At 41.6% G+C, this 11,321-nt stretch overlaps 2 protein-coding genes across 4 annotated transcripts; both read left to right on the top strand.

The window, feature by feature from the left end:
- The first annotated feature begins 600 nt into the window (after nucleotides 1-600).
- On the top strand, nucleotides 601-2,784 carry LOC306903181 (uncharacterized protein). Of its 2 annotated transcripts, none has more exons than XM_079472164.1 (5): nucleotides 601-935; nucleotides 1,041-1,370; nucleotides 2,226-2,360; nucleotides 2,437-2,516; nucleotides 2,628-2,784. In XM_079472164.1, the coding sequence occupies exons 1-5, from the start codon at nucleotides 848-850 to the stop codon at nucleotides 2,631-2,633; spliced, it is 639 nt and encodes a 212-aa protein (XP_079328290.1). In that variant the 5' UTR covers nucleotides 601-847; the 3' UTR covers nucleotides 2,634-2,784. The 2 variants fall into 2 exon arrangements, with proteins under 2 accessions (XP_079328290.1, XP_079328291.1); XM_079472165.1 differs by having other exon boundaries at nucleotides 850-935; nucleotides 2,631-2,784.
- A 5,726-nt stretch (nucleotides 2,785-8,510) lies between these two features.
- On the top strand, nucleotides 8,511-10,668 carry LOC306903180 (natural killer cell receptor 2B4-like). Of its 2 annotated transcripts, XM_079472163.1 has the most exons (6): nucleotides 8,511-8,797; nucleotides 9,060-9,404; nucleotides 9,660-9,962; nucleotides 10,041-10,154; nucleotides 10,240-10,319; nucleotides 10,428-10,668. In XM_079472163.1, exons 1-6 carry the CDS (start codon nucleotides 8,749-8,751, stop codon nucleotides 10,431-10,433), a joined length of 897 nt encoding a protein of 298 aa, XP_079328289.1. In that variant the 5' UTR covers nucleotides 8,511-8,748; the 3' UTR covers nucleotides 10,434-10,668. The 2 variants fall into 2 exon arrangements, with proteins under 2 accessions (XP_079328289.1, XP_079328288.1); XM_079472162.1 differs by lacking the exon at nucleotides 10,428-10,668 and having other exon boundaries at nucleotides 10,240-10,427.
- The last annotated feature ends 653 nt before the right edge of the window (nucleotides 10,669-11,321 follow it).

Raw genomic sequence — 11,321 nt, 5'->3', positions numbered from 1 at the left:
GGGGGTATGCACCGGCGAGACGAAAGAACGGAGACGGGAGCCCCCGGAGCGACAGGGACGAGAGAGGGGAGAGAGGAAAAGAAAAAATATTGTCCGGTTCCCTGACACGCTGTCACTCGGTCCTCAGCCCAGCCGAGAGGCTCTTCCTCGCGGTGCGATGCGGTAGTGCTGGACGTCGGGGGGACGGCCCGATCCTCCTTCGCCTCCTGGCGGTTGGCGATGGCCCTCCGCGTGAGGGCAGCCAGTTGCGGGTCCCCCGTTTCCTGTTCCTCACCCTCATAGTAGTTGGATACAGGATTCCGGCCCACGGCCAACGGCGACGACCCCTCCGCTCCCTCCTTAAGGCCGCCATCCCAACTCGGCCCAGGAGCACGGCAGCGGGCTCTCCGTCCCAGCCGATTTTTCTTGCTCCAGCACCACCGCCTCGGGCAGCCGCCGGCGGACGTCCCTTGTCCGCGCTGCCCGAACTCCTCCGCACCACGATGCCTCTCGGCAGCGAGTGCTCTTCGACAGCATGCCCCTCCTTCCTCCCGGGTTTCGGCACCAGTGTAATAAAGTTCGTTAGATGGGAAGGAAGGAGGCGGGAACCGGCGAACATTCAAACAATAAAACTTTAATTAAATAAACACGGAAGTAACTGAAACATACACAAACTAAACACAGTTTCGGGCCCGGTCCTCTCTCGTCAACAGTCCTGACGAACATCCATTTAAGCTCCCAATCTCCTCCGTGATAAGATGCGGGACCGGTGCGCGCACAGCTGATTGCACTTATCACTCACGCCACCGGCCCCGCGTCACGGCTCTCGTCCCGCCTTCCTCACCACAAAGATCAACACCAAGCATCGATGTGTGTTATAAACCCTTTTTCTGTTGATGTGCAAACACGTGTCAGAATGATTGTCTCTCATCTGTGTGCTTTATTCCTCCTGTCTGGTGAGTGACTACATTTCATTTCTATATTTGTGAGTAAATATGGAGCATTTACTTTAACACAAAATCTAAATCTGTTAGTTATAGTGTATTGATTTGTTGTTTCAGGTGTGTTTGGTGTTGATGGAGATGAAGTGAAGTCAATGTTTGTGATGGAGGGAGATTCTGTCACTTTACACACTGATCTTACACACATACAGAGAGATGATCTGATACAGTGGATGTTTGAATTTGATACCAATCTTATAGCAGAAATCTATGCACAAAATGTTAATATGCATGACAGTAATATGATATTTGGAGACAGACTGAAGATGGACAGTCAGACTGGATCTCTCACCATCACAGACATCAGAATCACAGACTCTGGACTTTATAAACTACAGATCATCAATGACAGTGGATCTTCATACATGAGATTTAATATTGACGTCTATGGTGGGTTTAATATTATTCTCTTACAGACAGTATAACAGATTCTCAACAGTACTTCTTTCTGGATTAAGATTATTTTCCCATTTTTTGGAGCTAGACAACATCATAATGTAACATACTAATGATTTTTATTTTATTTTCCTTAAACTGGAAAACAGAAATATACCGAAAGATATTTGGTAACACTTCAGTATAGGGGGACACTTCTCACTATTATCTAGTTGTTATTAGCATGCCTATTATTGGCATATTGGCAAATTAATAGTATTATAAAGCACATATTCTGTATGACCCCAAATCCCCAATACCTCAACCTAACAACTACCTTACTAACTATTAATAAGCAATACATTAAAGAGTTTATTGGGGGAAAAGTCGTAGTTAATGGTTTGTTAATAGTGAGAATTGCCCTATACTGAAGTGTGACCAATTTTTTTTCTGTGAAATTACAGGGTACAGATATATATGAAATAGTTTTCCCCATTTTTCATGTAAATGTGTTGTATTGTTCAGTAATTTTATAGTTTTTGACTGTATTTCATAAAAAAATTAAAAAGATTAAACTTGTTTGAAAAAAAGGCAGATTTTCTGGCAGCTGGGCCGCATGGTTTACTAGAAATAGGCCCGCATCACATTTCACATCTAAAACCGCTCGGAAAACGCGAGCTGCACTGCGTTGTTGCAATTACTCTGCAAACCTGCTTTCTTGTAAATTTGCAATGTATAAAAATACATTAAAATATGTAATACACAGTCAAATGTTTGTGGAAAATCTGTAAAATAATAACAACAGTTTTTACAATGTGATCTGATATTTTCTGTACTGAATGGTTCTTTTGCCATTTTTATCTGTTTTAGTCTTTCAGAAAGTAACTTCAGATCATCATGTGGTTCTGCTGCCAGTTGTGATAGTTGTGATGTTTCCTCTGATGTACTGCCTGTGCGGCTGCTGTATGTACTGTGGGTGCTGTAAAAAGGGAACAGGATCTGAGAGTAAGTGTGTCCAACTAATCCAACACATACACACATTAATCTACATTAATGACACACAACACACGTGTGCTTTCAGAAGAGACCGTGAGAGATGAGAAGAACATGTCAGACTACACAGAGATCATCTACAGTCTTCACGTGAGAGATCCGTCACAGGTCAATGAATAAACATCACACACATTCATGATAAATATTGTCCTTCTGTTCATCTACTTAAACATGTTTGTGAAATGATTTCCTCTCTCTCTCTCTCTTGGTGTTTGATAGCAGTAATATCAGCATATGGACAGAACGATGAGATCTGTGACGTGTCACCACACAACATACACAAGAATCAACTCAGAGATCGACAGACACAATGTTTATTCTGCATATTTGTTAAACCGTGTTAGTAACATGGAATAATAAACTCTTACTGAATCAGTCTGAACTGTAATGTGTTATTTATTTTGGTATATTTTGTGTAAACTAGTCTTTCCTAAGCTAATAAAATCCACATTAAATGTAACTGGAGCATGAGGGAGTTTGAATGTGTGAAATGCATTAGATGTCAGACGATCAGACTATGAGCTGTTAGTTTGGTTCAGATCTGAAATAAATGAATGTGGTTTATTCGGCTGCTGGTGCAGAAGGTGTTGTGTGCTTGTGTTTGTGTGTCTGTATGTGTGTGAAGAAAATGTGGTTTGATCTCAAGTCCACAAATAAACTTCACAAGAGAACAAAAGTGTGAAAGATCATAGTGAAGAGTTTTCTTTCTTCTGTTCGTGTCGTGTGAATATAAGAAGCTCTTTTAATAATAATTATAATGTAATGACTGGATTCATTTTGTTCTTCAGGTGTGTTTGGTGTTGATGGAGATGAAGTGAAGTCAGTATCAGTGATGGAGGAACAGTTATTCTTGTAATTCTTCACTATATTGATATAGTTATTAGTTATATATTGTATCTATTTATTATGTTGTCTCTATATGCCCCTCGGTATATAGTGAAATTAAAAACGACAATTCTTATTTTTCATGAAATATTGCAGCGTTTATAGCAAATAGCTTTTTCAATGTGGGTCATTTTCTTTTTTAAATTCATGTACCCTCATAATCTTCAGTTAAAATCGGAAAATGCACTTCCGCCCTGAAATGACTATCCATCTCAAATGACGTAAATTAGACGGCTTGGGCGGAGCAACCGTTAACTCCTCCCCTTTAACCTTCAGTCTCTTTCATTTCAAAATCAATGCAACAGCTGTTTTTCACATCCAATCAACTCGCAGTAAAATCGCAAGCCACGCCCACTAAAACGACCGGTTCACAGGGACTTTAACATTTGTCAGGATGATTTTCTCTCACCAGTTTGTTGTGGTCTTGTTTGAGCTGGATGGTAAGTGTAAAAAAATCCTCTTATAATCATCATCATCATCATCATCATCATTATTATTATTATTATTATTTAAAACATATTATTTATTGTAAGACTGGATTAATTCACCAAACTGTGTTCCGGTTGTTTTTGGTGACTTCACAGGACACCAGGGGGCGATAGTGTATATGTACAGTTGAGACTAAAGATTTTCAGTGGTTTTATGTCATTTTTGAAACACAGAAAATCTAAATAAAGTTTGAGACTTAATACGTTTGGACTTTTCAATGTTAAGAAAGATTTGATAACATAAAGAGGATGTTTAAAAGCAGTATTGAGAGAGTTCTCCATCTTTATTGTATCTCATCGTGGTGCAGAAGAGTTTCTGGTGTGAGGTCAGGTGGAGACTCATTTTAGCTTTTGCCTTTGATAGTTAATTTGTTCTTGAACTTATTTTTGCGTTACTCAGATGAAGCGCATGTTATAGAGATTCCTGTGTTTTTGCATTTAGACCGGTAAAGAACATTAAAGCTCATATGGCCTATACGTTTATTTGAGTTAGCTTAGCTGAAGATGTCAGAATAAACACATTTACATTTACATTTACATTTAGTCATTTAGCAGACGCTTTTATCCAAAGCGACTTACAGATGAGGAAACATTGGAAGCAATTATAACAACATAGGCAACGAAAATACATAAGTGCATCAAACTAGTCCATTAAAGCCTAGCACAGTATAAAAGCTAAGAATAGTGAGGTTAGTAGTTTTTTTTTTTTTTTTTTTAAGAAGGAAAAGGAAGAGAATTAGGAAAAACTCAATCAGCAACGAGTTGACGGAAGAGATGCGTTTTTAGGTGTTTTTTAAAGATGGCAACCGAGTCTGCTGATCTTGTAGCAGCTGGTAGATCATTCCACCAATGTGGAACAGATCCAGTGAAGGTACGGGAGAGTGACTTTTTTCCTTTTTGGGATGGTACCACTAGTCGTTGTTCCTTTGCAGACCGCAGTAATCTGGCAGGAACATAGATCTGCATTAGCGAGTGGAGATACGATGGTGCAGATCCGGTGTTGGTCTTGTAGGCCAGGAGCAAAGCCTTGAACTTTATGCGGGCGGCAACAGGGAGCCAGTGTAACCTGATGAAGAGCGGAGTTACATGCGCTCTCTTCGGTTCATTGAAGACCACTCTTGCCGCCGCATTCTGGATCATCTGGAGAGGTTTGATTGTGCAAGCAGGAAGTCCAGCCAGAAGCGCATTGCAATAATCCAGTTTGGACAGGACAAGAGCCTGGACTAGGACTTGTGTAGAGTGCTCCGATAGGAAAGGTCTAATTTTCCTAATGTTGTAGAGGATGAATCTACAGGACCGGGTGGTGCTGGCAACATGACTTGTGAGGTTAAGCCGATCATCGATTACCACTCCCAGGTTTCTGGCTGTGCTGGACGGTGTAATCGTTGATGAGCCTAGTTGAATGGCAAGGTTGTGGTGAATCTTTGGGTTGCCCGGGATCACAAGCAGTTCTGTTTTTGCAAGGTTTAGCTGCAGGTGATGATCCTTCATCCAAAGCGAGATGTCACTAAGGCATGACGCGATGCGAGCAGCGACCGTCGGATCGTCCGGTTGAAATGACAAGTAGAGTTGTGTGTCGTCCGCATAGCAGTGATAGGAGAAGCCATGCTTCTGAATGACCGAGCCGAGGGATGTCATGTAAATGGAGAAGAGTAGCGGTCCAAGCACTGAGCCCTGTGGCACCCCCGTGTTGAGCTGTTGGGACGCGGAGACCTCATCTCTCCAGGATACTCTGAATGACCTACCCGAGAGGTAGGACTCAAACCATTGCAACGCCATTCCAGAGACACCCATAGCACTGAGAGAAGCCAGGAGGATGTGATGATTGACAGTGTCAAAGGCAGCAGACAGATCCAGTAGGATGAGCACAGAAGACATGGATGATGCTTTTGCCAGTCTCAGGGCTTCGATGACTGAGAGCAGTGCAGTCTCTGTGGAATGACCGGTCTTGAACCCAGACTGATTGCTGTCCAGGAGGTTGTTTTGCATGAGAAAGGAGGAGAGCTGATTGAACACAACTCGCTCCAGGGCTTTGGCGATGAAGGGAAGAAGGGAGACAGGCCTGTAGTTTTCTAGCAGTGTAGGGTCCAGGGTGGGTTTCTTTAGAAGCGGTGTGATGCGGGCCTCTTTGAAAGCTGTGGGAAATGTCCCAGTGGTGAGCGAAGAGTTGATGATGTGGGTCAGAGCAGGCACAACCGTTGGAGAGATGGCCTGGAGGAGATGGGTGGGGATGGGATCCAGTGGGCAGGTGGTAGGGTGGTTGGAGCCAACGATCTTCGAGACATCAGCTTCAGACAGAGGAGAAAAGGCAGGGAGCACACACGTGTCAGCGATGTGGGCGGGTTCGACAGATGGTGGCGTAGAGAACTGGCTGCTGATGGCAGTAGTTTTCTTTACGAAGAACGATGCAAAATCAGCAGCTGTTAACTCCGATGAAGGTGCGGGAGCAGGCGGACAGAGGAGAGCAGAGAAGGTTTTGAAGAGCGTTCGAGAGTCCGGAGAGTTGCAGATCCTAGAGTGGTAGTAATCTGTTTTTGCAGAGGTGACATCTACAGAGAAAGAAGAGAGAAGAGATTGGTAGAGAGAGAGGTCTGCAGGGTTTTTTGACTTGCGCCATTTTCTCTCAGCTGACCGGAGGCTGGCGCGATGCTCACGCAGTACATCCGATAACCAGGGAGCCGACGGGGATGGACGGGCTGGGCCAGATGCAAGAGGGCATAGGTTGTCCAAGCAGGATGAAAGCGTGGAACACAGAGTGGCTGTGGCATTGTCTGTATTCAAAAGAGAGAGCTCATCAGAGGGGGGGAGTGCAGAGAGGACAGCAGAGGAAAAACAAGAGGGAGGGAGAGACCGCAGGTTGCGCCGGAAGGTGACCATCGGTGAGACATCTGCGATATCCGGAGCAGTGAGGTCGAGGTCAAGGGTGACGAAGAAGTGATCAGACGTGTGCAGCGGGGTGACCTGAGGGTGATGAGTGGAGCAGTACCTTGTGAAGATCAAATCTAGATGGTTTCCAGACTTGTGGGTTGCTGATGTGGAAACCTGCTCGAGGAGAAATGATGCGGTCAGGTTGACGAAGTCAGCAGCCTGTGGCTTTCCAATGTGGATGTTGAAGTCGCCTAGTACCACCAGGGGAGTACCATCCTCAGGGAAGGATGAAAGAAGCACATCCAGCTCCTCCAAGAAATGTCCAAGCTGACCTGGGGGACGATATATAACTACAAAATGACTTTTAACAGGGTGGGTGATAGTAACAGCATGAAACTCGAAGGAGCTGTTGTCACACAAGGGTGTTAGCTGATTGAATTTCCAGTCTTTGGGGATGAGTAGACCGGTGCCTCCACCCCTTCCTGTGATGCGAGGGCTGTGGGAGAAAGTGTGGTTATGGGAGAGGGCAGCGGGAGTGGCAGAGTCCTCTGGTTTGATCCATGTTTCTGTAAGTGCTACAATGGAAAGACCAGAATGTTTAACGAAAGCTGTAATGAAATCAGCTTTGTTCACAGCAGATTGGCAGTTCCACAATCCTATTGGGAAAGTAGAAGGGGCAGTTGCTAGCAGTGATACATTGTGAAGATTATTAGCATTGCGTCGCCTTCGGCATGCGGCAGATGATTTACGTGTTGTGATAACAGAAAGGATTTTAAAACACATATTTAAGAGAAGCAGAAAGAAAATAGGGAGAAACATTAAAGATAACAATAAAGGAATAAGTGTTAGTGCAAACAGTAAGACAAAAAGTGCAGGGGTTGATACAAAACAGAAAAATTATAATACAAAAGAAGTGCAATACTCAAGTGCCGTGTCGGTGTCCCGGGCTCGGTGGAGTCGCGCGCAGGTAGAGTCGATGTCTTTACTCTCTTCGGTCTTCACGTGATGAGGGCTGCACGCGACTGCTGCCGCGTTGGGTAGACGCTTTTTAAATACGATTTTTAAAAATTCAACAGGCCCCGCCCTCAGATGACACGCGCACACAAAGCAAACAAATTAAACTAGCCCAAGAACGAACGAAGGAACGATACTACCCGCGGTTTCACCACGTGTCAGAGCGGAAGTAAATACAAAGCGATTTCTCAGTTTAACACAGTACTAAAACTCAACAAGACACAATTTAAATACACTTACACAGTTCTGTACGCTTCTGCTGCTAAATTGCTGCTCCTGCAATTTCATATTTACACGTGTTCAGTATGCATTGCATTTGTCAGGAAGTTGCGGGACACTGCATGAAGTTTGATCCTCAGCTGTCTCATAATCTAAACCAGTGGTTCTCAATCTTGGGATGGGTCTAGTGCAACATGTTCTGTGGCATATTATGACATTTTATGTGAAAGATCAGAAAACATGTTGTGCAAAGCAGGAAAATGAAAGCAGACAGAAGAGATGAAGAGTATTAGGGAAGTTTGACTTGATAAACAAACTACTGTACATCCCCAGCCGGTCAGGTCTCAGACATCAGAGGAAAATGTCTCAAAGAATAAACGTGACTATATTTTGGTTTATTTTCATATTAACTGTGAATTGTGTTAACAGTGTGTTTTGTAAACAAGATAAATGTAATGGTTGTAACTCTGGTTGTGTTTTGTGATCTTTAAAGTCAAGGCCCACATTTCAATATTTGCAAATGAAAATACTTTTTAAATGATGTTTGAGAAACTCAAGCTTTGTTCATAAAGACACCACAGGCAGTTTCTCAGAAGTGTCAGAGCTCAGATGTGAGGTTATTTAGATCAGTAACTTGTGGTTTTTTCTGCTCGCCGGATGTAAAGATAATACACAAGTGTGTGTGTGTGTGGGTGTGTTTGTGTGTGTGTGGGTCTGTTAGAAGTGTGTGCGTGTGTGTGTGTGTGTGTGTATGTGTGTGTGTGTGTGTCCGTACACAAATGAACTTTATGATGTGAACACAAGTGTGCGAAACATCAGATGAAATCATTTGACAGAAATCAAGAGTTTCTGATCAAATACAATAAATGTTCATCAGAATGATTTTCTCTCTTGTGTTCCTGCTTATGATGGTCGGTAAGTAAGAAAGTCATTTTTATAACAGAATTTAATTTTATTAAACAGACTTTACTGTTATTTCATCAGTAAATGTTTTACTGTTTAAAGTTTTTTTATCTTAATGAAATGAGTCAAATTTATTGTCATTTGATGTTACGAAGAGTTAAAGGTTTTGATCATCAGATATCAGAATATTTCATCATGTCACTCTGTTGGTCATTAAAAAGTTAAACTTTAATTTGAGATTATTTTTATCATAATTTAGTTTTATGTGTTTCAGGTGTGTTTGGTGTTGATGCAGTTGAAGTGAAGTCAGTGTCAGTGACGGAGGGAGAATCTGTCACTTTACACACTGATGTTACTCACATGCAGGGACATGATCTGATACTGTGGATGTTTGGACCTCAAGAGAAGCGTATAGCTGAAATATATAAGGGAAATATTGATATGTTTGACAGTAGCAAGACATTTGGAGACAGACTGAAGATGGACACTCACACTGGATCTCTCACCATCACAAACATCACCATCACAAACATCACCGTTACAGACTCTGGACTTTATAAACTACACATCATCAGAGACAATGGAACTTTACACAAGAGATTCAATGTTACCATCTTTGGTGAGTTTAATATCACGATCACACACTGTATGTTCGTGCTGATTCAAATGTGACTGAATTACAACAATTCTCCTTTAAGATTATCATTCATTGACCTTTTTAAAACATAGCGACATTGTGTTTTATAAGACAAATAATGTGTTAAATAATTGTGATATCTCAGATATACTGTAGATTAAAAAGTAAAGTTTTATCTAAAGTAAGAAGATTTAACCATAGTGAAAACTTTATGATTTTTATTGTCATGTTTTTCAGCTCGTCTGTCTGTTCCTGTCATCATCAGAAACTCTTCTCAATGTTCTTCATCATCAGTAAGATCTTCAGCATCAACATGTGTGTTGTTGTGTTCAGTGATGAATGTGACACGTGTGAGTCTCTCCTGGTACAAAGGAAACAGTTTATTGTCCAACATCAGTGTGTCTGATCTCAACATCAGACTCTCTCTTCCTCTGGAGGTGGAATATCAGGACAACAACACATACAGATGTGTAGTCAACAATCCCATCACAAACCTCACACAACATCTGGACATCACTGAACTCTGTGGGTCATGTTCAGGTATGTCATCAGTTATAATAATGTTTATTTACTGCACTGAATAAAGCAGAAGGTCTTACTGTATTTTGTCTGTTTTAGTCCTTCTGCAAGAACCTTCGTTTCTTCATGTGTTGATTATTCTGTCAGTTGTGATGTTTGTGATGTCTGCTGTGTGCTGTTGTCTGCACAGGATCTACCAAACAAGACCTGAGAGTAAGTGCGTCCTTAACTAATACAACACAGTGTTTAATAAATACACAAATTGAACAACAGTAACACAACACACGTGTGCTTTCAGAAGAGACCGTGAGAGATGAGAAGAACAGGTCAGAATATACAGAGATCATCTTCAGTCTTCACGTGAGAGATCCGTCACAGGTCCATGAATGAACATCACACACATTCATGATAAATTTGACTTTCTGTTCATCTACTTAAACATGTTTGTGAAATGATTTCCTCTCTCTCTCTCTTGGTGTTTGATAGAAGTAATATAAGCATATGGACAGAACGATGAGATCTGTGACGTGTCACCACACAACATACACAAGAATCAACTCAGAGAGCGACAGACACGATGTTTTTTCTGCATATTTGTAAAACCGTGTTAGTAACATGGAATAATAAACTCTTGCTGAATCCGAACTGTAATGTGTCATTTATTTTGATATATTTTGTGTAAACTAGTCTTTCCAAAGCTAATAAAATCCACATTCAATTTAACTGGATCATGATGGAGTTTGAATGTGTGAAATACATTAGATGTCAGACGATCAGACTATGAGCTGTTAGTTTGGTTCAGATCTGAAATAAATGAATGTGGTTTATTCGGCTGCTGGTGCAAAAGAAAGTGTTTGTGTGTCTGCATGTGTGTGTAGAACATGTGGTTTGATCTCATGTCCACAAATAAACTTCACAACAGAACAAAAGTGTGAAAGATCAGAGTGAAGAGTTTCCTGAGTTCATCAAGATGAGTTTCTCCCTTCTGTTTGTGTTGTGTGAATATAAGAAGCTCTTTTAATAATAATTATACTGTAATGACTGGATTCGTTTTGTGTTTTAATGTTGTTTCAGGTGTGTTTGGTGTTGGTGCAGATGAAGTGGACTCAGTGTCAGTGATGGAGGGACATTCTGTTATACTTGTTATTCTTTACTATTTTGATATAGTTATTAGTTATATATTGTATCTATTTATTCTGTTATATATTATCTCTCTATATACCCCTCGGTGGTGTAGATTGACGTTTTCCTCCACAATACAACACTCGTCCTCTCTCTCCGTAAACGAACCTAGTTTGCATTCACCAGTAGATGAGCTATTTGCTGCCCTCTGCTGTCCACTGTGATGTACTGCGGTGAAAAAATAAAAACACAGAAGAG

This window comes from Barbatula barbatula (genome assembly GCF_947034865.1).
Source record: "Barbatula barbatula genome assembly, chromosome: 13".
Classification (NCBI taxonomy): Eukaryota; Metazoa; Chordata; class Actinopteri; order Cypriniformes; family Nemacheilidae; genus Barbatula; species Barbatula barbatula.
This window is presented reverse-complemented; position numbering and strand designations above follow the sequence as displayed.

Bases quoted from the DNA above. Each gene is read 5' to 3' on its own strand.
- LOC306903181 (XM_079472164.1), top strand. From the start codon at position 848: ATGTGTGTTATAAACCCTTTTTCTGTTGATGTGCAAACACGTGTCAGA. The intron at 936-1,040 runs GTGAGTGACTAC...TTGTTGTTTCAG, and splicing joins TGCTTTATTCCTCCTGTCTG to GTGTGTTTGGTGTTGATGGA. The intron at 2,361-2,436 runs GTAAGTGTGTCC...GTGTGCTTTCAG, and splicing joins AAAGGGAACAGGATCTGAGA to AAGAGACCGTGAGAGATGAG.
- LOC306903180 (XM_079472162.1), top strand. From the start codon at position 8,749: ATGTTCATCAGAATGATTTTCTCTCTTGTGTTCCTGCTTATGATGGTC. The intron at 9,405-9,659 runs GTGAGTTTAATA...CATGTTTTTCAG, and splicing joins ATTCAATGTTACCATCTTTG to CTCGTCTGTCTGTTCCTGTC. The intron at 9,963-10,040 runs GTATGTCATCAG...TGTCTGTTTTAG, and splicing joins ACTCTGTGGGTCATGTTCAG to TCCTTCTGCAAGAACCTTCG.